This window comes from Thunnus maccoyii, chromosome 23, assembly GCF_910596095.1.
Source record: "Thunnus maccoyii chromosome 23, fThuMac1.1, whole genome shotgun sequence".
Taxonomy (NCBI): Eukaryota; Metazoa; Chordata; class Actinopteri; order Scombriformes; family Scombridae; genus Thunnus; species Thunnus maccoyii.
Window position 1 is genome coordinate 6,038,395 of NC_056555.1, and position 27,715 is coordinate 6,066,109.

General features: G+C 38.9%; 1 protein-coding gene across 1 annotated transcript; it reads right to left on the reverse strand.

The window, feature by feature from the left end:
• Positions 1–13,126: 13,126 nt before the first annotated feature.
• Positions 13,127–27,457, reverse strand: LOC121891236 (NXPE family member 3-like). The gene is made up of 6 exons (XM_042404063.1): positions 27,434–27,457; positions 26,475–26,900; positions 20,052–20,347; positions 15,653–15,723; positions 13,937–14,143; positions 13,127–13,842 (listed from the first exon to the last, which is right to left on the reverse strand). Exons 1-6 carry the CDS (start codon positions 27,455–27,457, stop codon positions 13,286–13,288), a joined length of 1,581 nt encoding a protein of 526 aa, XP_042259997.1. The 3' UTR covers positions 13,127–13,285.
• Positions 27,458–27,715: the final 258 nt, after the last annotated feature.

The following is a 27,715-nucleotide window of genomic DNA, read 5'->3' on the forward strand; positions in this document are numbered from 1 at the left end:
AAAACCCATGTCAAATACCAGTGTGCAGGTTGTTTACGTCGCTATCTCAGTCTCTCTCCTCTGCTCTGCTGATACGTCTAACAGCGAGTCTCAACGACGGAAGTCACATCCACCTGCTACATGCACATTTCCTTATTTGAACATCACTCCCAAAGTTGGGGGTGTTCCCCAGAGATAAAGTTGAGCTACTGACACAAGCAAAGTGCTCCCAAGGGACTCTCCATAACCTGTTGTTCCCTTTCTCCTTTCCACAAAGTTAGGTTGTGAAAAATAAATGAAATAATAAATGAAAAGTGCAAAGCAATTATCGCCTTTGAAGTTCTTCTCAACATGTTGCATGCTGCACAGTCTCTGTGTCATGGGTGTATAGATAAGTAGAGGTCTGTCTGCGCATTTGTGATGCACTTGGTTTTAGCTCAGTAGTCAGCGCAGTCATGTATGATCTGGGAGACTCAAGTTTGAGACCTGGAGTGGGGACCTACTTCATAAGATAGTTTATTCATAAACACTTTAACACTTTAATATCCTAAAATTAAAAGCGTAATAAAACAATAGCTGGATTTTTCCACTTTTATTTGAATATAAACACAAATATAAATAATTTTGCTGACTCAACAAATATAGATAAACACAAATACTGGGCTCCCTGCACATCCTAGTGCCTTCCATAGCGAGGTAGCTTACAGCTAATGTGCAGCAATGTTTTTTGGCTTTTTGGGGCAAATAAACACAAGCGGTCCAGCGGTCAAACTTGCACATGTTAGGCAAATGTGAAAATTTTGACTTTCAGTGCGATAAATTAGCCTACTCTGACCCAGAGCCATAACCATCTGTCACTCTCAATATAGGCTTGTCTATAACATAGCCATAAAACATCCATTCATTTAATGGATACTTTAAATGAGAGCAGTCATTATCAAATAAAACTAAAAAGGCCTTCAATAGTACAACAGCAAGTAGACAAGACTAGAAGTGAATCTGATGAATTAACCAAGGCTCATAGGCCTACACAACATTCCCCCACATGACATTTACATGAAAATTCATTGGGACACAGCCTACCTGTGCAAGTTGACAGTTTAAAGGGCAAGATGGTGTGGCTTGGCCTTAAATGATTAAATTATTTCATTTGACTAAAAACGAAACACAAGATTAGAAATTCACTTTCAAATGCCAGCAATGAGGCAATTTAATCTTCCTGTGAGCATGGTTGCTCTGCTGGATCTTATCCTGTCTCAACAGGCGCTCAATGGAGCAGCTTCTAACAGGCACTATGATCAAAACACAATGTAAACTGTTCACATTGGGGAATACATGTTTATTACATGAGTCTAAGACTTCAATTAGGGATGGGTATGAGTGACCCATGTTTGATCAATTGCCTAAACACTGTTATTTCAGGCCCTTCCACTCCAAGTCCATAATGCTTGCTTTGAACCTGTAGTATTTCCATCTGGCAAAACGAGTCTGATGTAGGCAGCAAAGAGGCAGCAGCCTTCATTATTCCATAGGTGTTGCACTGAAAATGGTTTAGTTCCATTAACTCGCCATCAAGAATCAAATGAAAATCCAATACAAATCCAAGTCACTCCTAATGGGCACAGACCTGCCCACTGTAGCGGTCACATGCAAATCAGCAATTGTGTGTGCTGATATGTTGTCATCTCATCAACTGGTATAAGATGTCCAGCTGGACAGATTCTTTGATCTACGGCAGTGAGAGCCACCAATATATTTAATAGCAGGTAATAGCACGTATTAAATACAACATGATGTAAATTAAAGTTATCAAAACTTGTCTGTCCTTTGTCGTGGGCCACATTGAAGGAATGCCTACTCAACTGACGTCCTCTTCCTATAGACTAGGCATGGGAATTGCATTGCTTCCCCTTGGTCCAAAGCTGTGTTCAATGCCGATCACAAGTGGTCACTCAAAACGCATATTAATGCCAGGTGTGAACAGACGTACTTAGAGATGTCCACTTGTGATCGGATCACCCGAGAAGCATGTTAATGCCAGGTGTAAACAGGGCCTTACTTTGAGGGAAACTGTCCAACGGGCTTGTTGCCAGTCAGCCTCCAACCAAATATACCCTTTGCTCTGGATGGCTTGAGATATCTAATCATTCTGGTAACCTCTGATTCAGTGGCATTCCTTATGCTGAAAGCCGGTTCCATTGTATTAACTGGACAAACATTTGTGTGCTAAGGTGAAAAACATTGTGCTATGGTAGCTACAGAGTCAATAAAGTAGTGGTTAAGAGCTTCCACTACTTCCCCTGGATTGTTTCCTTTCTTTATTGCAATGTCCTGTTAATTTTTTTAACTGGTTCCAGATCATTTTAGAATTACCTCTTGCCTTTTCTATTACGTTTACCACCTTGTTCCTTAAACTAGCAAAGTGGTGTCTGTCATGACTCAAATTAGTTGTTATTGCAATTTTTAAGACAAGATCCTGTTCTTCATCAGTCTTAAAATGTCCACATTTATCCAAGAGACAGTGTTTTTGTTATTTTTGTGCCTAAATTTGAAATTAAAATCTTTAGTAGTGCTCTCTAGTTTTTTTGAGAATATTTGACTGTCTTCCTCATGGTCTATTCCCAACAGTAGGTCATCCCAATCAATCTGTTGCATAGCATTTTTAAAGTTCGCCTGTTCATTTTTGGGAATTCCAAAAGATTCATATTCCCTGGCAAAAGGGCTGAATCGCTTATTGATTAGCTTTCTGGCCACCAGAGTCAAATTGTGGTCAGACAGACCAATTATCACATTATAAGATTTTAAAATTCTCTCAGGTCTGTTACTAAATATTAATCAATTTGAGTCCTGGTGGAATTAGTTATTCTTGTGGGCCCACTGATCATCTGCAGGAGGTCAAAGTTATCGGTTATCTGTTTGAGATTCTTTCTAGAGGATTTGTCCTCCCACTTGATGTTAAAATCTCACATAATAATTACCTCTTTGTTGAAATTACATTCTTTCAATAATTTCTCATAGAAACTACTAGAGGGAGGATGGTAAATTACAATAAGAACAAAGGACTTTTGTGGTGACAAAATGATACTTAGACCGATATATTCCAATTCCTTACAGTTTGACCAATGGATTTCATTACACTGGATACTATCTTTCACATAAATCATAACTCCACCTCCCTTTGAGCCCACTCTGTCTCTCCTGTAAATGTTCAAACCAACTTTTAATGCTGCTGGAGTGTTTTCGTGAAGCCAAGTCTCAGATAAACAAAGGAAGTCTAAATTAGAGTCTAGTAAAAGATGATGGATTTGATCACTTTTAGATTTAATACTTCATATGTTCAAATGCCCACCCAAAAGTTCCTTTGACTTAGCTTTAGGATCACAAATGGTTATTGATTGAAACAGATCGTAGGTTATGAACTTAACTATAGATCTGTGAGACAGAAGAATGACCATCACTGTCCTTGTTGGTCAGAACACCCCGATGCGGTCAAAATAAGAGGACAAGCCAGAAGCTGACCCTGCTTGTATAGTGCGCGAAGGTCGAGTTCCGCCTTGGGTCATGGACATAATTTTGTTTACATCACCTTCTCTCAGTCTCAAGAGTAGGTTCTCAGTCTTGAGAGTAGGCGGAAGGCAGGCTACCCTTCTGTTTAAACTGTAATGATGGTCATCTTTCAGTCACACACATCTATAGTTACATTAATTACTTGCATTTTTCAACAAATCCAGAATTTCTCTTTCTTCTCTTGTCTCCTCCCTCCTGCAGTGCCCGAAGGAGCTGTCAGACATGCTGTTTAATTTTCTTATTCATTTAGTTGATATCAAAGCATATATCAAAGATGATCAATCTGCAAAGGAATCAAAATCTAAGTGGGATATTAGTTTGATACTCAAGGATTATCTTTACTGGACTTCTATTTTGGATCACGCATGGAGTAGAAGCATGCACTTGCAGTTTCTGCATGCCCTCTGCCTTCTTGCTACAAAATATTCCCCCGGACCTTTCCACAAGGGTACTTCCTAGCGATCCGAATGATAACTAGTTTCCCAGTGCATCGCTAAATATCTCACATAAATCTGCTATAACAAAACAAAAAGAGAACACTGACCCTTCTATTGAAAAAAAAAATCGCAGCCTGTGCTGCTTTTCTTCCACTGATTCCAAGCCAAGGAGATACTGGTATGTGAAATCCAAAAGAAGGGGTCTTTGAAGTACCAGCAGCACACTTTTCATACGTACGAAGACTACCCTCAAGATGTTGCCAACTAACAAGCTTAGGACAAGGAGGTGATGAACAAACTTTACATAATAGAACTGAAACCAATTCTGCTCTGACTAGCAAGACTGTGGATCACAGAAGCGAACGAGTTGCAGATCTGGCTTGGATCAGTAGCAGAGGCTTATAAGAAAATGTCTTAATCATGGACCCTGATAGAAAGTATTCCTTACTTCCCTTCTATTGTTTTTGTGACTGGCACTGATGTTAATGTTGAATAAATCCGGATTAAGTATGCACTTCATTCTCTCTTTCCACTATATAACCAGCTAGTTAGTGTTCTGTTTACAACTGAAACAAGCTGTGGACTGATTTTTTTTTGTTTGTTTGTTTGTTTTTGTGAATGGGGAAAATTGAATAGTAGCCCACCTACAATCAGACACTTTAGTAACCATTTATACCCATGAGCCTTCATTCTCACTGTCTGTTTTAACGGACTTTTTTTATTATATAGGTAGACACCACCTTTTATTTTGGAACCCAGGCATATTAATCGGTTAAACTGAAAGCTTGAATGTGTGGATTTTGTGTTACTCTGATGAAGTTGTCTGGAACTGTGCAACTAGGTATTTGGCAAGGCAAGTTAAGCTAATATGATTACTTAATAATGGGGGTGCTTATATTTGACTGGCAGGCACATTTATGAATTGATGTGCTCTTGAAATACAGTACATGCCCATTTAAATGTGGATTGGTGGTCCATTACACCTCAACTCAATTTTTGGTTATATTCAGTTCAATACAACTTAATTTATTCTTGTAAGAGCAATTGTAGTAGTGTAGTGAAAATATTTGCATAGAAGTCATAGTAGAAGGAATTAAAAGCATCAGGTAATTCTAAATAATCTAGAGCTTCCAGTCTAATAATTTTCCTATCACTGTCACTGCTTAACTGAAGACAGCCTTGACCCCTTGGCAAGCTACCTGAAGGTCCCCACTACCATACTATACCTTTATCTTATTCTTTACCTTATTTGTGCTCTCTTTATCTCATTTCACACCTCTCTGAAGACAGCTTTCTTTTCCTGATCATTTCCTGTATAAAATATGCTTTTCTTTCTATTCAAGATATTCTGGACATATTAGAATTGATAAGTGAGTTTGACCCCTTTTTCACAGGAAGAGGAGGAATTCATTGAGCTAATGAGCAACCAAGTGCTTTGTGATTCTGATTGTTTTTTAGATATTTGCAGGTTATATGCACTATATCAAGGATGTAATCCCAAAGTTCCCTCAAAACCCACCAAATGATGTATTGGATGCCATCATGTCCTCTAAGATGAACAATAAAGGAATAGTCTCAAATGTACTCAGTTTAATTTCAGAATCAAATTGCCCTTCTCTACCTGATGAGGTTCCATCAGTTTGCTGCATTAACACTAAAAACAGTCTTTCCTGGCACGAGGTACCTGAAGAGCCAGACAGTCACTGAAGCAGGTTAGAAGTGGACCAGACTTCCAGTGCAACAGAGATGTGATGTATGATGTTAATTTTCCAGTCAGCGCTTTATAGATATACAGATACCAGTGATTATTGCATCTTTCAGTCAGAGACAGCCAGCCGACCTTATCATAGAGGATACAATGGTGAGTATTGCAGCCATCACTGGTAATAAATCTCAGGGCTGAGTGGTAAACTAAGTCTACTAAGTATGGAGGCAGCAGCATTTCTGTAAATTATATCCTCATAATTTAACACTGATAAGATAATTGATTCAACAGTCCTCTTCCAACAGATCAGGGGGAAGTTAGATTTATTCCTGTATTGAAAGCCAATTTTTTGTTTTAATTTGTCAACAAAGTTCTTGATATGGTGACTGAATGTGAATTTGTATTTGTAGGTATTTGTATTCTGTAACCCTTTTGATGTTTGAACCATTGATAGTAGAGATATGCAGATTGCTGTAGTCTGAGTTTTTGGATCTTGAAAAAAACAAACTTTGATTTATTTGCGTTAAGTATCAGTCCGAGATTAATGAAGGAATGTTGCAGTGCAAGAAAGGAAAGTCGCAGTTTCTCAATGGCTAATTGAACAGGATCAGTGATACAGTATAAAATAGTATCGTCCATGTACAGTTTGGCAGCCATGTAGGGAAAACACAATTTCATTAATATAAATGGTGAACAGGAAAGGGCCCAGAATGGATACCTGCTGCATGCCCTTAGTAACAGGTAAGAATCCAGACAGGGCTCCCCCCATCCTCACACATTGATGTCTGTCACACAAGTAATTCTGGAACCATCTGCAAGCATCCTTATCATAGTCAGTAGTGAGCAGTCTATCTATAATTAGAGAATGATTGACTCTGTCAAATGCTTTCTCTAAGTCTATGAATATAGCAGCACAATGTTTCTTGTTACCTATGCTGGGGATGAGATCATTTAATACGTAAGTGTATAAGTGTGACAGCTGACAACTATTCTGAGAGGAATGATTTCAGCTGACTATTCACCAATGATTCTAGGATTTTTAAGAGACGAGACAGTTTTGAAATTGGACGATAATTATTGGGATCGTTGATATCTCCACCTTTGTGCATAGGGACCACGTGGGCTGAAACACTGGGGATTATGCCTGATAAGATAGAAAGGTTGAAAATATGTTCCTTAATAATAGTTGCAGACAGTCTTAAAAGAAATGGGTCCAAAATACCACCAGTCTCTCACCAACTGACTTCCTGATGTCGATGGCTTGCTGTGCTTCCAGAACAAGGAAAGAACATGCTCAACGGGGAAAGGTTGAATAGAGAACTATAATGTTGGGCTAGCTGTATGTGTACAGTCTGTAATTGTGAAATGAGTCTCTGTCAGTCTGTCCTCAGATAAGTGGGCAATAGCAGCAAAGTGATTATTAAAAGCTGAACAGACATCATTCAGTCCAGTCACAAAATAACTATAAAACTTGATTTGGGGGAGGAGGGGTGGTGGCTTTGTTATTTTTGACTGCTTTCCAGAATTTTGCTGAATCTGAATATGAGTTAGTAATTAAGTCCAGATAGTATGATGACTTGGCAGCTCTAACTGCAGCTGTACATTTGTTTCGTAGACGCTTCATTACTTTCCTTAAAAAGAGCAGATAAGTCAGGGGAGAACCAAGGACTTAGCCTGTTTTTTATTCTAAAATTTTTTAAATGGTGCATTTTTATTGGCAATGAAAAGGAAGGATTTTCTGAAGTGGTCAAGAGCCAGTTCGACGTCTAGGATAAAAGAGGTGCAGTGAATATCACTGTGAAATATGTCATTTAAAAGGGCTTGTTCATTAAAAGCTTTCAAATTTCTTTTAGTAACTATGTGTGACTGTGTTCTTTTTAGTTTTGTGTTTCTAACACAAGTTGTCGGACAGTGATACTGGTCAAATACACCATGAGCAGTAATTTTGACATCTCTATTGCAGAGGATTAAATCTATTAGGGTTGATTTTGCATGATCTTTTGGATTTGGCCCTGTAGGATTAGTGATTAACTGTGTTAAACTGAGGTTGTTATACACATCTTTCAGATGGTCGGATGCAGTAGTCAGCCAGTTCAGGTTAAATTGGCAAGATTGGTCGAAAAACATCAACCAAAATATCCTTGCAAAGGGCAGGGCTTAGCAAATATTTGCCATAACTCATTAACCATTTGTCCAGTCATCATAAATCATTACTTCAGTCCATGTTTGGGAATAGTTTTACCAAAGCATTGTGAGCCCGACCCATAGGGGGTGCAGCAAATGCCATAAATGTATATCTGAAAACCCCATGGACAGAATTTCACTAAAATTGGCATGCATGCTTTGGGCGTGAGTATTACCCAAAATCTGAAGTGCCATATTGATTGGTGCACGTGGTTGTGGTTCACATATTGGCTCATAACTCAAGACGCCTTTGAGCAATCCTGATTAAACTTACAGTCTCTTGAACATACACACCGAGTTTCGTTCATTTCCAATGAAGGGGGGACGAATGGCATAACTTTAAGTGCGTAATTACTGAAATGCTGTCTCACTCCTCAACAGAATTAAACTAGCTGAAGTGACTTTGCTCACCCTTGTGAAGTCTAAAGCCTGTTTGTTGCTGCTTGCCGCTTTAATTTTGGCTGATTGTAATTTAGCTGATTGTCAGCTTGTTAGAGCAGTTCCTCTGCACTGAAATGTTTATTGCATATAATGTGGTAATAAAAGAAATCTGTATGAAGCTTTAGACACATAAGATCAATGAATAATCACCTCATATTTCTCATGTTATAATTGGTCACACTAATGGAACAATGTGTATCATAGTTTTCATATATTAGAGATTAATATTTCTGAGTGAGCAGGATTGTGGTGCACTGCAGATGTTAAGATATTTAAATTAAATGTAGCTGGAAAGTGAGTTGTTTTTTTAATACAATGCATATCTTCTTAACGGTTTTTACTGGCATTTCAGTGACTATGTTTAAATTTAATGTATTTGTTGAAATAGCTAAAATATGGTGATGGGATGCTGTCAAGCCAAGATTCAAAAAGACATCTAAAAATGTACTCTCAGTTTTAACCTCAACACATTTTCAAATGCAAATTCCAAACTCATTGTTATTGAATCAGACTGTGAGGTTACAATCATATGTCTTTATGTATCTTTCACAGTTCATCTTTTCATTCAGTTATTCATTTTTCTGTTTACCCTTTGCCATCTGCACTAATTGTCCTGTCATTTCAGATTCAGTGGGTGCATCCCAAGTCTCTTAAATTGCATCCACGTTTCCTTCACTTGCGTCTTTTCCTTGCGTCTTAGTCCCTCCCACCATGGATGCAAGGAGAGACGCAAGGAAACCAAGCGAGGAGAGAGGAAACTAGAACATTTGTTTAGAGATATGAGACGTCCTCTCCTCTGAAGCGTCATGTGAGGCGACGTCCGTTTCTGATGACGGTGACAGCTGATCACAGCTGGATCAGCTGTCAGTCGGCTTTAACAGCTGTAGAAACTTGTGATGGAGTTTGTGTCTGCACACGTGCACTGTGCTGACACTAATAAAGGTTCGCAGTTATCACCGCTAGAGCAGCCGTTTCCTCTCTGCAGCCTGTTATCTGTTTAACAAACACCTAAATAAAAACCTGCGTCTTGCATTTATACTGTGTCCTGCTCAGACGCACAGGAATCATTTCTACCCGCAGAATGCGTTTACTATTTATTGATTATTTGCATCTGTATCTTTTGATATGAATGGAAATGACGATAAATGATGTAAACTATAAATGTGTTTAACTGTTATTATGGATAAAAATTAAAGTCAAGAAGAGTCTATCTGTCAGCAAGAAACAGTTTAATGGAGGAAATAACATCATGAAAAAAAAATCTTTCTAATAAATGAAAGTTCGTTATGGTTTTGTTGATAAGACTGACAATTAACAAATAAAACATAAAACTTGGGAATGATACACTTAAATTTAATCTGTAATCTGTCTCCATTTCGGTATGAAACTGCAGTGATGTAACAGATCAGTCTGATCAGCTGCAGCGTCCAATCAATAATTGATATCGAATAAGGGTGCATGTTGGCTGGTAAAAGACTTCCGTGAAGACAGCTCTCGTGTTTCCTCGCTCCTCGCTCCTCCGAGCAAAATAAGCCAGGAGCCATAAAATAAGAGACTTGAGATGTACCCAGTGAGTCCCATCTGCCCTGGAGTATCCCCAGCCCCTCCCACCTTTCCCAGTCACCTGATTCCCCACATCCACCTGCTCACCTGCTCCCCATTCCTTCATTAACTCCATTGTGTCCTTATCTTTATCCTGCCTCTTATGACCTGTTCGTTTTTTGGCCTTTTGCCTGCCTGTTACCTACCTGCCTGCTAGCTGTCTTTGCCCATTGCCTTTTCCCCAAACCCGCTCTTGCCTGTGTTACCTTAATAAAGGTGAACAATTTGAACTTTTTATCAGTATCTCTGAGTCATGCACTTGAGCCCCATGTTTTTGAGCCATTACTTTATCTGTTTGATATTGTTTCAGTATTTTTCAACTTCGGTTGCTGCTCCTGTGTTTTGTCCCTATCAGATTAATAGGCCTTTGATGGCCAAAAAGATTCCACCACTTGATCATACATAAAGGAAATTAAAGTGTGGTAAATGATGAATTAATGGACTATGCTTTATTATGTTAACTTATTGACACTTATCCCCACTTCAACTCAGGGTATTTCACTACTGTTGTGTTTATAAAGATAAATGAGCACAGGCCACATACACATGCATTCATATTTCTACCTGCACTGTACCTATTGCCATCACAAATCAATATAAAAACAAAACAAACAAAACAAATGTAGACAGTAAACAGTAAAACAGTTCGAGACTAATGCAAATGCTATAATAATAATAATAATAAAAATAATAATACTAGTGAAATAAAAAAATTTATTTATTAGATTAAAAAACAAAACAAATAAATCAATACAATATTAATTATAAAAGAGAAGAAAATACAATTTTACAAAATGAATACATGTCTTACCTCAGCAGAGATTCATTTAGGGGAACACAGCAAACTCCGGAAAAAACCCAGCTTGATCCTGAAGTATAGCCCACTGGTTTGCAGCAAAGTCTGTTCTCTTTGCTTAACATCCAGGTAATTTATGAGTAGTACGCAAATAAAACACTGTAGCATGTATCCCTCCCACAGTATCTCATGTTGTTGATACCTTTTATTCTAAACCACTCCCATATGCCATGTCCCATAAAAACTGCCCCAGTATGCATGGTGCTTGTTGTCACAGCTGGTGCAAAAGAGGGGCAACAGAGATACAGGGGAAGGACCCAAATGCAGACATCTGAAGCAGCGCTTGATGCAATTCAATGATTTAATACACAAAATGGAGGTACAAAGGCTTACTGGATGGTGAGGTGGGTAAGGGTCAAAACCAGAGAAAGCAGTCCAAACAGGCAAAGTCATCTGACAAGGAGCAGGCAGTAATAAAAAGTGCAGTAAACAAAGTCCAAAACAGGCAGGCAACAGGACTCAGGAACAACAGATGACCAAAACACAGATACAGAGGCTATGGAACGATGGAAGTGGACTGGTATAAGTAGTGAGTGGCTGATGAGGGAATGAGTTGCAGGTGAGGAGTGGGCAGACAGGCCAGGTAACTGCAGGACTGATAAGAAGTGGGAACAGGTGTGTAGATGGGGAAAGGGGGGAAAGTCTGAGGGCATCTGGTGGACAGCTTGAGGACGGCAGGTCTGGGGAGTTGGAGGAAAGTACACTGGGAGAAGTGAGCAGGGGCTGGAGACAGAGTCAGAGAGCAATGCAGAGGCCTGGGGATAAGAGAACATGGCTGCATAGAGGGACTGAGGAGCAGATTGTGACACTTGTCTCTTACCAGCATAGCTGTAAAAATAAAAACAAAATAAAAACAAAACAAACAAACAAAAAAAAGAGATAGTAGATAGTAGCTTCATAAGTTCTCACAATCACAATTATGTTCTCCTCACTATCCATTCTTCTGCTACCTCTCCTTCTTATTCTGGGGATTTAACAGCTGACTTTATTACGCTTCCAACTGCTGAAGGTGCAGGAACCCTCCTGGAATTGTTCAAGGGTTTTTTATTTTTTGTTTTTTTAATTTCCAATATGCAGCAAATGATTAGTAAGAATACAAAACAAGTATAACCAGTAAAATGAACGGTAAACATATACAGCAAATTCTCAATATCAACATAGATAAATATTACATCTGGAAAGGAGAAAGAAAAAGTATACACGTATAACTTGAATATTTATCTAAGATAAATATTTAAGTTGTATAATATAATATTTATAATGTATGTATAATATTTAAGTTATACATGATTAATACTAAGGTAATTTACCTCAGTATTAATCAAATATAACTTAAATAATTGCCTTAATGTTTATCCTATTTAAACATACATAATCATCGTGCAGGTGCCCACCCAGCATGTCCCAACACTCACAGAGAAAAAAAGGAATAACAGCAACAACATCATCATCAACAACGAGCATCACAGTCCTGAGAGAAACAAGGCCCCTTCCTCATCCCTGTACCTCTCAAAAAATATTTTTTGTACATCTTCTTGAACTGATATACATTTGTACCTTGCTTGAAATCTACATCTAAACCATTTCACAGATTCACCCTACAAATCGAAATACACATACTCTTCGGAGTGGTACGTAGGTTCAACGTTCATTTTAATTGTCAGATATGTCAATATATCAAATTAGAATATAATAAAAGAACATACACTCACCTGACACTTTATTAGGAACGACTGTGCAATCTAATGCAATCCAATACAACAACTCTACCATAAATTCTATATTTATGAAGCTTATAAATTTGCAGATTTAGTCAACATTATCAGAAAGGGCTGGTGGTGATGGTGGTGTAATGGGGTGCATTATATTGAATGGTGTTCCTAATATTTTGTCCACTCCATTAACATGAGGGGGGGGGGGGGGGGGGGGGGGGTATCTCATCCCTCGACCTTCATCCCCTCAATGCTCCATCCCATATGCCTCGACCCTCACCCCTTCTTTCCTTCTTCCCTCCATCCCTTCATCCCTCCATCCCTAATCCCTTCCTCTGGTCCCCCAACCCACCCATCATTCAACATCTCAGCTCTCTTTCATTATTCTCAATTAAACTATTTCAAATCCATATTCTTGTTCGCATGGTCCTGGTTAGTGAACAAGGCATTTAAATGTTGCAACAAAGATACAGTAACAATTGAATACTTTGTGCAGTTAACATTTAGTCTTGCAAGGTCTTTTTTTAAAGTCCTGCTTCACTCAAAAATGTGTTTTGCTTTTTGTCACTTCAGTTGGATGTTTGAGCTTCACTGTGCAGAATGATGTATGTGGAGAGTTTGACACTAGAAGGCTGTTCTCTCATTCATCTGCTGAAGGGGGAAAGATTCTCTGTGTTCAACTTAAAACTGATTTTAAGGCATGAAATATTAGGTCCATTTCAGCATCTGGCGAAAACATAGAAACATGTAAACTCAACACGAGTGGTTGGATTCCCACTCCTTTCCCCCAACAAATATGACTCTAGCTGCCCTTTTGAGGGCATATGTAGGACAAGACAACATTGATCATATTCTTAATAATGGGAGGTTGTGGATGGAGGTCGTGTGGCAGGTGGTGGGCCAAGACCATCTCCCAAGCATCAACCAGATGAACATTTAGTCCTTTGAACATGGCCCTGAGCACCTTGTCACGCTGTAGCGAGTACCAGTCACTGTTGGTGAGTGACACAAAAAGCGTTGAAACTCTGGGGTTTGCTGTCCGGATGATAACTAGCGTACCTGGAGCCCTGTCCAGCAGCTGCACCACTGCCCTGCGAATGCTCTGCAGCCGTCGGATGTAGAGCTCAATGGGGAAAGAGCCAAAGTGTGCCCAGATGCCAAAAACAACAACAGTGTTGGTGCCTCCAACTAAGCGGTCTAGTTCATTGGCAATGTAGTGCAGCTCGATGGCTGGGACGTGGTTGGGAGAACGGACAGGGGGACCGTGGAATCGGTACTTAATCAAAATGTTGTTTGCATAGTCTAAGGCCATGAAAGGTCCAAGGTTCCTCAGGCTGTGCAGATTAAACTCCTTTAGATCTAAAAGTATTACAGAAGGACAAAATTGGGACACATTAATCTGCAGTGTGAACAAAATCAAACCTTTGCCAGAGATTTTCTGTAGATGAACTACCTGGTAGTACTGCGTTGAGGTGCTCAAACCACTGCCTGATGGTGGAGTCTCCACGAAGGTGAACAAACTTCCCTTTTAGACACTGGTTGATGGCAGAAGGAGTATTGAACTGGCGGACTGTGGTGCCACCTAGTGCTTGCCACACACCCTGGAAGTAATAACCAGCAGGTCCAAACTGCACAATGCTGCTCTTTACCTCTTGTTGATCTGAGGAGGAGTTAAAGGATACGGCTAACTAGACATATGAATGTAGAAAACTTTCTTCAAAACTGCAAGAAACAAGAAACAAACACAGGCCCAGACTGGCCATCAGGAGCAAAAATGTCAAAACACAAACTTATTAAGTTTAATCCTGCCAAAAACACGAGGCAGCTACATTCATTCAGATCTGCCAGCATGCAGTCCCCCCCTCCCTTTCATTGCTTTTTTGACCTGATGGTAAGATCCATGTTTATTGTGACACCTGATTGGTCCAACACACGAAGCCTCCCACATCAATAACACTCTCGCTTGGAAACTTTCCAGTCTGTGTGCAAAACAGAGTGATGCAAGGTTTTCTGTACCATTATAACACAGACAAAAACTATGTAGAGAGTTCTCTACCACGTTTTGGTGTCATTTATGGTTTTGCTAGCTTCTCTGTCCTTTCCTCTGCTCTCTGTGTTTGACCGAGGGTGGGGCTCACACACACACACACACACAGAGCGGCTCAGAGTGGGCAGCAGAGAGGCTGGTGGAGACAGTGAACCAGGTGAAGTGATGATAATGTTTTACTTGAGTTGAAAACAACTACATTCATTGCTGTAAGCCCAATAAAACCTTCACAAGTAAAAAGCCAATAAGTAATTTATCAAACCACTTGCTCAACAGGCATAAACATGTAGAAAAGCAGTACTTTCAACTGCTTTGCCGACAGTGTCCTGTCCACTGTCAGTATATTTTACAACCATAGCATGCTGGTTAGGCTAACAGCTAATTGTTATGAACAAGCTAAAACGAAAGCTGTCTGTATGTAGCATTAAATTAAAATTTGGCATATTCTTATAAACTTAGCTACTGGCTGAGACAAACCAGCCTCTGCTCTCTCTACTAGAGGGCACCTGCAGGTATTGATTCACATCAGCAGCAGAGGGAGGAGGACAAGCACATTAGGACAAGAGGAATGACTGATACTGACTGATGTCTGTGTTCTTCATTCTTTCTAAAATTCACCCAGTATTTTGATGGGAGGAATATTATTTATTTTATTCAAGTGGTTATTCAAGTATATATTACATGTTACACTGCTGTGACTGGAAGATGAAATGAGAGCACCTTCATGATATGCTTTTTGAGATTTGACTGTGCAGAAACTTAATTGTGTGTGCTTATTTAAAAAGTAGCCTACATATGTGGAAGATAGATAATAATCATGCAGATTTATTTCTAATGGGGCACTGGTACATGCAAATAGTATAAATGGTATACAGTCATTTAAAAACCTCTTATGGCTTATCTTTATTCCCCAATGACTAGATATCACTCTTTTCAAACTGGCAGCTCTACAGGAGAATGCTATCTACAATAAAGTGGTAGGTTGGTTTGTTTTCTTTTTTTGCTGTTTTACACATGTTCATTTCTCTGACTGTTTTATTTCTAATAATCTGTAGAATATTCGATTTTGAATTACTATTCATACAGGTTATGGTGACAGTAGTAGTAAAAATTGTGCATTACCTTTCTTTTTTGGCAACACGGTGACACTGTCAGATCCTGAAGCTCGAATGGAGATTTTCATGTTGACACCACTGAAGAAAAACATGCATAATAAAATGTTTTACACACATTACAAGACTAACAACATAAGAAAGGAAGACACATGAAAGGAGGACAAAAAGTTCAATCAAGCACTAATATGAGAAACAACTGCTTGGAAGTAAATATTCAACATTACATATAACTGGATTTCCTATCTCACACAGGCTCCTTCCTCCTCCGGACTCTATGGGTAATACTCTCCTCCAATCACATGCATGTATTCACCCACTGAAATTTGCATAGACGTGGTTGGCCAGTCAGGATATGCCTACCTGAATACATGTGGAACCAACAGTATGTAAGGCAGCGAGACCACTATCTGCCATCCTTTTCTCTTCATTCACAGCGAGGTTTGCCTATTTATCTGCTTTCTCCTAGGATGGAGTTGCCGCTTCAAAAAACTTGTCACTCACTGTGTCCCAGCCCCATAGCCAGCACAGCCTCATGAATTCTGCTTCAAGTACCTCGGATGAGACCGCACGGAGAGAGGTGTTCAGCAGCCACCATCCTGCATGGACTGCTGAGAGCTCCCCAAGATTAGAGGCCAGCAGCGGTAGGATCACTTCCTCATGAATGATTGATGATGCTGAGAAACCCACTCCAGCTGATGACACACTGTCGCCACTTCCGGTCATCCTCGCTGAGATGACAGCATCATGGACATCTCATTGGTGCCCAGTACGTCAGCGTTCCATGGAACTCCGCCGCTGACATCTGTCTGTTGGGACTTCCCACAGGTAATGACTGTCATGGCAGGTCAAGTTGGGCTGATGCTGCCTCCACCTCTACCTCGCCCCCACACCACTTCCACCCACTTTCTGGCAAGCCATCTCCATGAGGGTTTTTACGGTCTTGTCCAGCCCAGGGGGTTTTTGCCTTGCCTCTCCTCTCAGATATCTGGCAGTGTGTGGACCCCCCCACCCCACCTGCGCAGGAATATTCATTTCGCCTTCCAAGGGATAGCCTACGAGTACAACAGACTGCCGTTTGACTATTCCCTGGCTCCCCACACCTTCAGCAAACTCTGCGTGCAGTGTGGCAGTGCGGCAATGTGGCAGTGTCAGTGGCCTTGTTTAGTGGAAGAGTGTTGAGGACATATGCGCGTCATGGTCTATGCCCCTTACCTTTCATATGGTTCTATCTCTTTTCACAGTCTGTGCTTGCTGGAATGACTCAGGACTGGTGAAAAGGTCGAATATGTGCCAGTTGTGTTTCATCTGACCCCCATCTGGGCATGATACACCTGCAGTTTTCCACGCTCCTTGATGACCTGGGGAATGAGGTGTGCAGAGGGTCTGTTGCTTGTTAGTGGACACCTACGAGGTTAGGCCATGGCTTTACCCAGTTCAGTTGCGTACTACCTGGGTTGGCTGGGGCCCCCTACTTCTCCGCTGAGATGGCCTAGGTTATAAGAAGTAGGAGGGCTGCTGCAACTAACCTTTAGCCAGTCAGGATCAGTGAGACTGGGTCTAATGTTATGTTGAGGCAGGGTGTTCATTCATCAGGCTCCACCCACTGTAGCCATGGAGTCCAGTGGAGGGTGGAGCCTGTGTGAAATGGAATGAAGGTTATGATATTGTAACCCTAGTTCTATTAGCACAGGCAGAGCCCTCCACCAAGGGGCAAAGCCACTTTTACACTGCTCACTGAAGAGGTGGTCTTGCTGCCTTATATACTGTGGGCTCCACACATATTCAGGTAGGCACATCCTGATTGGCTGGCTACATTTATGCAAATTTCAGTGGGCAAATATGTGAGTGTGATTAGAGTATCACCCACATAGGCCAGTGGAGGGCTCTGCCTGTGCTAATAGAAATAGTTTTACAATATCATGACCTTCGTTATGCATTTCATTATAAAAAGCAAGAAATCTCTGTCTGTAAAATGTAAATGTAAATGGACTGTACTTGTATAGTGCCTTTCTAGTCTTCACACCACTCAAAGCGCTTTCACCCATTCACACATATTTATATGCATGGATACTTGCTACCATGCAAGGTCCCAACCTGCCCATTGGAGGGAATCTAATCATTCACACACATTCACAAACTGATTGCCATCGGGAGCAATTTGGGGTTCAGTATCTTGCCCAAGGACATTTCGACATGTGGACTGGAGGAGCTGGGAATCGAACCACCAATTCTCTGATTAGTGGTCCACCCACTACCTCCTGAGCCACAGCCGCTCCATGTATGCATGCTTGTCCTTTGCATATCTCGAGAACTGTTCATCCGATCTACTTCACACTTGGTGGGTGTATTGCTGGGTATACGAGGGAGAGCGCTGTCGAAATTTGGTGCAATTTGGACACGCAACACATTTAATATTAATAAACTTTGAATAAACAAGTGAACAGCGAGCTGCTCAGCTCTGTGTCTGAGTGCAGTGGGGTAGGGCTTCTGGGATCGGACTTGCTGAGTGGGTCCCGCTCAGTTAAACTGCTCGAGAGAGAAGAACGAGCATACACAGGAGAAAGAACAGAGATGGTGGCAGTAAAACTAGCCAATAGGTGTGCCAACACGTTTGATGGGCAGCAGGATGAACCAATCGAAGGCCGTAAACTGCTTCTACAGTTCAACCTCAGTTTAGTCTCAATGGTGAAGTTTCTTTCTGGATTTAAACCATTTAATTCATTAAATCCATATCATTTTAATTGATACATTGTCAGTTTATACATATATATGTGGTTTTCGAGAAATAATAAGCAGTCAGCATGTTCCTAACAGGCATGTTTTGAGCGGGTACTGCACTAGTCTATCTACTAAAGGAAGGAATCTCTGTCTGTATGTCTGCATGTATATCCTTTGTGTATCTCTTGAATAATCAACTCCACACTTGGCGGGTGCGTTGCTGTGGAACAAAGGGAGTGCAGTGTCAAAATTTAATGTAATTTGGACACGCTTTCATTTCGGTGCAACTCCCCAAATAGGCGTTATTTGGATAAACTACATGGTTACTTTCTCACCTGAAAAAATATTCAAACGTAATAAAATGACATATTAACAGTCCTACAGCGGAAATTTCAACAACATTCAGCCTGGCAGTGTGGCAGGCTGAATTACTGCCAAGGTTCAAGGCAGCGCTGCTTTTTCTTCCGCTCATGTTGATCTGAGGGTAGACTAGATGCTACAGTAAGTCACTATTGCCCCTGTGGTACAAAGTGGTATTACAAGACAGGACAGGCCAGACGGGGCCAGGGCTAGCTGATTAGCATGATAACTTCTGTAGATATCTCTGCAACACAATACATATGGGTCTTTGACATGATGTCAAAACTGTTATTTCTTCACATTCTGTTGATAATTTTAGTTAATTTGGGAATGTTTTAAACAAAAATTCTGGCCAGTTCTTACACATTACACCTTTAACTACTGAATCTTGCATGGACATGAATATATGGATTCATATGTTTATTCATATTCGTATATGTACATTTATATCTATTGATAGATAGTGATTGATAGACTGAGACTGTTTATTGATAGACTGTACCGATTAACATCTTTACATTTACTGATAGACTGTACATACGTCCACTCATTCACTTATTTGAAGACCCAGTGCAGATATTTAGGGCCATCAGCTCAGTATTTTATTTTATCTTTATTTTTATTTATATTGTTATTATCTTGGTTTGAGTCTGGACTTTTACTCTTACCTCTACTTCTCCTGTGTTTCATTCTCATTGCTGTTGCCTGCTATGACACCTGAATTTCCCCCCAAGGATTAATCAAGGTTTATCTTATCTTATCTTAAAAAATCACATGACATCAAGGTTGGGATGATGAAGGGAGCTGCTGCAGCAGATCAGCCGAAACCAGCACAAATTCAGTGCTCTGCCTGAGCATTATGCTTCATTTTGTTTTTTTTATATTTTTATACATATATTTGGACTGTGCAAAAGACACGTCACAATACAATACAGTGCAATACAGTACATTATTATATAATATATATATATATATATATATAAATATAATCCAATTTGGCATTCTATCATAGGCGGAGTTGGGAAGTTATCTCAGCCCAGCATCTCTGGTAAAGTTTCCTCTAGGACCCCCTAATGTTAAGTAACATTGGGTAAGTAACGTCAACAAATTTGAAATGGGAATACAGAATGGTGAAAAACGCCTCAGGCTCCTCCCACTTAGTAAATCTATTTCATTTTGTATTATCTTAGACTATAAACATCTCTAAATTCAATCTTTGCTGTCTGAAATTACACAATTTTCCACTAAGGAGATACATGAGTAAAACTTTAGATACATATTTATTAGAAGTCCAACAAAATGCCAGTCCTGTCTTTCTGCTCACTCACCTTTGAAAAAGCTTCTCCTCCTTAGCCTTGAGCTTGTGCTTGAACTCTCCCACGGAGTTGCTGATCCTGGTATCACAGCCCAGGTTCTTTGGCTTGTAGCAGAACCATGGCTCGCCTGTGTGGAGGTCAGTGTAGTTGCACAGTGGCTGCTGGGTTTGATGCAGGCAGACATTACAGGTGGTAGTTTCAGAGACTGAGCCTGAGCGGAAGACACTCTGGAAATAAATCCTATCTGGCTGTTCTCTGGTCAGCCTGTGTAGCACAGTGACAGCCTCACTGGGGTGAACCAGTGTCACCTGATAGGACAGAGAATCAGAGTTCAAAGTTCAACCCCATTATTTGGCCTCTGTTATAGCAGTAACATCTCCAGATGCCCATGTCTGGAGAACGGATCATTCACTAAACCCCTCCCCCGAGAAGCAATTGACCAATCATAGTTTAGCAACAGTAACTACACAGAGCAGATCTGTCAGTCTTTGGATTTCTCAACATGTTGAAGTGATGTTCATGGGGTTGTGGTAAGAGCAATACTTATGCATTTAAAGAGTTTTGAGGGGGGTCTATTTTTTTAGTTAGTTAATTGATACAATTATAAGCATTAAGTAACTGTTATCAATGTCTCCTCTTGTGAACATTTATTAAGGGTTTACATGTTAATTAAGGTACTGATATTAGTAAATGTTGGATAAAGATGTTAAGATGTAGGTCATGAAGTTCACAGCCAAGCCATTTCATTAAGAGAAAAAGCAAGAAACACTTCATAAATGCAAAAGACGGCTGAATAAGCATTACTTAACCATAATTAATCATTTATTAATGCTCTTTGTAATGCTTATCGTAAAGTTGAAAACATGTATCCCTTAACTAACACTTCATAAATGCATCAGAGTGTTGAATAAATGTTACTTAACCACAATTAACCATTTATTAATGCTTTGGGACCCTTGTAAATTTGAAACAATCACACAGCTATTAACCTTTAGTGAAGCATTTCCAACTGGAAATCAGTTCATCATGACAACCATCTGTTATCAACATGATTCATTCCAAATTTAAAAAGATGAAGACTTTATGCTACATGTTAAAGGGAAATGCAGTTATTTTATTTAGAGCATTTAACAATTTTAATTTTAATTATAATAGCTAATGATAATTTAATAACATGCCACTAACATCATTAGTGACCTTGACATTTTGGCAGTGATCCAAATATCATTTTGAAACAGAGGTTTAGAAACAATGGTGACTCACACCTCCCTAACAGTAAAAATAAAAAGAGGGCCTGTGGCCTTTGATAATCAAGTTATAGGCAAATGATTCAAATATCACCAGTGCTCATCGGCAAGTAGTCAAATATCATGAGCGCTGACGTTTCCATAAGTCTTAATGATTACCCATCCTGTACACTGTCCCTGTGATGACATTGAAAATTATTCTTCCACAACCATATATTTTACCTTATATGTTCTGCAATGTTACTAAGACATCACTGTGGTCCTTTGTCTGACATTATTTTTTGATGTTGCACGTCAGTTAATGTCATATATCGTCCTCTGAACTTTGATTCATTTGTCTGTCTCATGAAAGCGGCTTCAGTCTGCCTGCTAGCTTCAGCCGTGTTAACAGTAACAGCCGTCTCCGTGTCTGATACAAGGCTACAGTGTTCAAACAGAAACAAAATCAGCGCTTCTACAAGCTACAACAGAAACTGGTCTGAGCAAACAGCTGTAAAGTGATGGAAAGTTTGTGGAAATGCAACATCTGAATTTGAGAGGTTGCTAAATGGCATTTACGTGCGTTTATCATGCTCTCACTATCCTGCTAGTATAAGTTACATTTGTTTTTATTTGGTTCTTTCAGGAGGGGTGGGAGGTCAGCCAATATTAGGGGCAACCCCAACATAACGTGAAGACACATTTAATTTTTTTTTTTTTTTTTTTGCTTATGACTTTTAACTTTTCTAGCGGAGCAAGTAAATTTCTCATCCACTTGCCCTACAAAACAATCCACTTGTCCCGGACAAGCAGACAAGCCTCGACGTTGAGCCCTGATGGCAGCAGATGAACCAGATGCTCTGGTTGGGCTGAAATCTAACATCCTGTGGCCAACATGTACTTTCTTTTCCTACTTCCTGTCTACAAAGGAAGTTGTCCAAAACAGCTGTACAATTAGCCAAATAACACTACAGAATAGAAATGCCTGGAGGGCAGAATACTAACTAAAACATGACATTTTATTGAATAACTATGCTGAAACAGGAGAACTGTCAAAGAAGGTAACATTTCATGACATGTACAATGTCATTAACAAATACATTGTGCTAAAAAAAAACTAAGGACATTTTATTTTATTTCATTTCATTCTTGGTTACAAGATCAATTTTCATTTTTTTCATGTTCATTTTCATGTTTTTCAGTTTTTTTCAATTTTGCATAAACTGAAATGCACTGTAATAAACCTGCCAACGTTAACCACTTTATCTTTTCATATTTACTCCTCAGAGCCCAGATAAACAAAGTAGCATCATACCCTAAATGGAATACAAGTGCTTCAGTAGGGACTTGTTTCTTTGAACTGAGCTCCTATTGAATGTTTAACCCTTATAGTTATATTTATTTGGTAACAACAAGCTGAGCTTGTGTTGGTACATTTTGTTACATGGTACTGTCTTGTTTATTTTATGATCCTTACATCACAAGCACACTTTTAGTACAATGTACCTACCATATTATGACCTGGCACAACACAAGGAAGACACACCATGATACAAAGGTAACAAAAGATACATTTACTAAACAAATCAAGTGTGCTAGCTGTTTCTTTGTTTTTTTACATTTTCTAACTTTCAGCCTAGCACCTGCTCTCTTGGGTTTGGATGTGCATGCATACTCCTATCTTCTAAAGAAATCAAGCCACATTAAATCAAATTAAAGAAATTATAGAAAAACTAAATATTTAAAGTATGGAGTGGGGACATCAGTGAAGTCAGTAATGTGATGTGCATGTGTGGAAGGTGTGTGCGGTGTGGTGTGGTGGACTAACCAACCCCACTTGGGACAAAAAGCTTGAGGAGTAGCTGGAGGACCTGAGACATAGCAGTCAGTGACAAATCCATCTACCAGAGCTAAATGAAGCAGTGTATATTATATATATATATGTATATATAGCGGAAATATTTTAAAAATTATTTGTTTTCGAGTGGAAAAAAACTCATGTCAAATACCAGCATGCAGGTCGGTTACATCACTATCCCAGTCTCTCTCCTCTGCTCTGCTGTTACGTCTATCAGCAGGTCTCAAAGAGGGAAGTCACATCCACCTGCTAGATGACGCACAGTTCTTTATTTGGACATCACTCCCGGAGTTGCTACTGACACAAGCGAAGTGCTTTCAAGTGACTCTCCATAACCTGTTGCTCCCTTTATCCTTTCCACAAACTTAGGTTGTAAAAAATAGGCAATACATGAAAAGTGCAAAGCAATAATCACCTTTGAAGTTCTTCCCTACATGTTACATGCTGTGCTGTCTCTGTGTTATGGGTGTATAAATAAGTAGAGGTCTGGCTGCACATTTGCAATGCACTTGGTTTTAGCTCAGTAGTCAGCGCAGTAATGTATGATCTGGAAGACTCAAGTTCGTGACCTGGTGTGGGGACTTCCTTTTTAAGATTGTTTATTCATAAACACTTATTTTAACACTTTAATATCCTAAAATTAAAAGCATAATAAAAATAAAAAACTGTGTTTTAACACCTATTTCCACTTTTATTAGAATAAAAAATATAAATATAAATAATTTTGCTGCCTCAACAAATATAAATACAAATATAAATACTGGGCTCTCTGCACATCCCTACTGTATAGCAAACATTACAGTAATTATGTTGTATTTTGTCCTTTCAGTTACACCCTGTTTTCACATCTTCATGCACCTTGAGTCTGCAATAAATATTTGGCGCTGAAGGCTTCATCCTGACTCTCATGTCATTTGTGAATTGGGTTTGGCTAGCTGTCTACATGTGGTGGCTACACCTTAAGGAGGACAGATAGTTAGTAACACTATAGAACATATGGTACAAGTTTTTCAGTTTACTTACTCTGTGATTATAATGTCTTACTAATAATGTAACATTGCAGAACATATATGGTAAAATATATGGTTCCCCTTTTCAGAGATCCCCTTCACTCAAAAACATGTTTTTCATTGCAACTCCTCTTAAAGGCTCTTTGATTTTAATTCAAAATTTAGTTTTCAAAATAACATGCAATTGGCAAGTCTGTGAGAAAAACTTTTTTGTGGCTATTGTCATAGAACAGTGAAATTGTTAAATCACTTTTTCGTTATTCTTCTCAAAGAATGGTAAAATTGTCAAATTTTCCAAAGAAAATAATTGCATTTCCTTTAACATGTAGCATAAAGTCTTCGTCTATTTAAATTTGGAATGAATCATGTTGATAACAGCTGGTTGTCATGATGAATTGATTTCCAGTTAATAAGTAGACAATCATTACCCTTAAATAAACAGCCATAAAACCTCTTGACTCCTTATACAAACAAACTCTGAAAACTCTTGACAGTGTATTTCCATCACTGTAGGGTACTGGAGAAATACAATTTACTGAACTTTGAGAATTTTAGATTATTCTTAAATTTGTGCCTAGTTTATAAAAGTTTAAATGGTTTGGCCCCTCCACCACTATGTGACATTGTGTACACTTGCTCAGTAAGTTCTATTAGATCCTCCAGAATATCCTCTATACAAGATTATATCATATTATTTTGTCGCATTGCATTTGGGCAATCAGCTTTCTCTGTGAAAGCCACAACTCAGTGGAATGTCCTGACTGATGATATGAAGAACTGCAGTTCAATCAATACATTCAAGGCCAAATTAAAAAATCTACTAAAGTCCAATCAGCTGTGTGACCACTGAGTCTAAACTCCATCTATGGTCTTCTCATTCGCACAGGTAGTCTTTTTGACAATACAAGTCAATTTAACAAGTTTACATTATTAATTTCTAATTGACATTGTGGGGCTATGTGATGTGCTGTTTTGTGTAGCTTTGTATTTTGTATAATGTGTTCTGTATGTTTTTTTCTTTGCACTGTTTGTTGTTGTGCTGTTGTATGTTTTGATTGTGGGGGACTGCTGATGTAAATTAGCTTTGAGCTAACTCCGGTGCAGTGCATCTTTAATATTTAAAAACTGCACACTGTCCCAATCAATAAATCAAATCAAATAAACATTTATAAAAACAGTTTTCTCTTAATGAAATGACTTAGCGGTGAACTTCATGACATATATGTTAATTAATATCTTTATCAACCATTTACTAATATTAGTTAGTATCCTAATTAACATATAAATTCTTAATAAATGTCAACAAGAGATATTTGTTAATAGTTTCTTGCCTATTGTAAATTAATTGTTAGTTAATGCTTATTACTGCATTAACTAATATTAATAGCATCTTTATAAACTATTAAATAGTGTATAAATTAACACCCTAGTTAACATGAATACCATTAGTAAATGATTACTAGACACATTAGTAAATTGTTGATTAACTGTTTAATGCTTATTACTGCATTAACTGATATTAATTAATGTACCCTTATTGTAAAGTGTTACCTCAATAAAATACTAGCAGCTCATTCCTCATTTCTCATTTCATTTGGAAAAAAGGTTTTCAGAATCAAATACTGCAATGTAGGTGGTCAGAACTGACCTGATCTCAAATTTTATTTCTGGGCTTTCACTATGAGAACTTTGAACTCATGGCTAAATCCTGAGAAATCCTGATTTTTCGTTGTGATGTTAACAGAATATTGGAACATCCTTGTAAATGTCACCTAAACATTACTCTTATATGATATAAGGTATATATGTTGTGGGAGTGGTCGACCCCTTTTTTCACTCAATGGTATATGCCAATGTCAATAAATATGTGTCCTTTTCTCCTGCTGTGCTGTTGTTGAATGATGACAAAAGTTTAGATGCATCTGTTTCTCACTGCTGTATATTAGCCGGTTTATATGCTGCCAATAGTTGCCACTCAGTGGAAGAAACCAATATCTCAATATGTCAGTGGTATATATCACTCTTAGACACACTGAGTTTTAGAAAATCCATTGCCAAATTAAATTATGCTAAAGAGGATAATATTTATTTCCTAGATAGTGCTAGAGGGAGATCAGATATTTGATTGCTGGTTATCTTGATTTTGATGAGAATGATTAACATCATATCAAACAATCCAACCACTGTATGAAATCAAGGACCCATTGTTTTGAAAATTACTAAGGATTCTGAGTGATGAATCTCTAGACAGTACAAATTGACAGGCCTAGCAACAGTAACTAAAAGGGGCGGGGCTTAGCTAAAGGTCAATTAGAAAATAGACTAATGAAACAAACATCACCTCAACTTGTGCGCTTCCCTCCCAGAGTAAAGAAAATACAGCAGAGTAGGAGCCATTGAGATGATCCAGCACTTGTCCAGCCACACCTGCACCAAGTGCCCGGTTGTGCAAACGGGCGAGTAAGACATCTCCCCCAGACTTCTTAGGACGCCCCTGGAAGTCATACATTTTGATGATAACTTCCAGCTGATCCCCTACATGCCACTGTCGTCCACCCTTCTCTGGGAGAATAGTGAAGGTGCTGTGGGCAGGATCGGTGGTCTGCTCCAGGGAAAGAGGAACTGGCAAGGATGGAGTTTCAGGCCAAGCAATGGAGTCTAATAGGAGGCGTTCCTCCAGAGCATCTTCAGGGGACCGTGGCTGGAAGCTGCAGAAGCGGTGTTGCAGGTGAGGTTTTGGAGCAGGGAAGGTGGAGATTGCTTTATGCTGAAAGTGGCAGGGGTCAAGAGAGTGACAAAGATATATAAAAAAAAATTATAATGTAAGACAAATGAACTAAATGAAACAAAAGGAAGATTTTTCCTGCCCCTCATCAGAAAATCACTGAATATTTGTAGGGGTTGATGAAAGAAGCTGATCAAAGTCTCAGTGATAACAGCAACATGAAAAAGAGAAAGGGAGGAAAACTACAGTCAGAATATCCTTGCAGTCCATTTCAGTAACAACTGTAGCAATAATTTAAATGTTGCTTTTCATATTGCTTGTCTACATTTATACACGTTGATGAATTTCAGGTGTGTTATTTATCAGAGAGCATTATTTCTCCTTTTTAAAAAAAATCTTTCTTAATAAATTTTCAAACAACACAATGTTACAATTTGACTATGATATTAATATTTAACACAAGTTAAGTGTTCATATTAGTTATTCTGGTGGAAACCTAATGTAGTTTTGTGTTTCCTCTTCATATAAATTTCAAAAGTGAATGTACAAATATAAATGTCAATTTGTAACAGTACTCTCTCAATGCATCGGGTTTTCATTGTGGAATCATCTGTTTCCACTAATTTCCATAATAAAATGAAAATATATAAAAATATAAATATTTGAATAAGGAGTTTCTGCTGTCAGTCAAATGCATGATTGTTAGCAAAAGAACCATTTTCCTAAAACATCATTGTTGACAAATATTGATGAACATTACTGTTATCCAAAGCCACATTGCATATGAGAACAATGTCCTGAAATCTGACTGAATTTCAAACAGGGTCCACCCTTCAAGCAGTCCCACTCAAGACCTA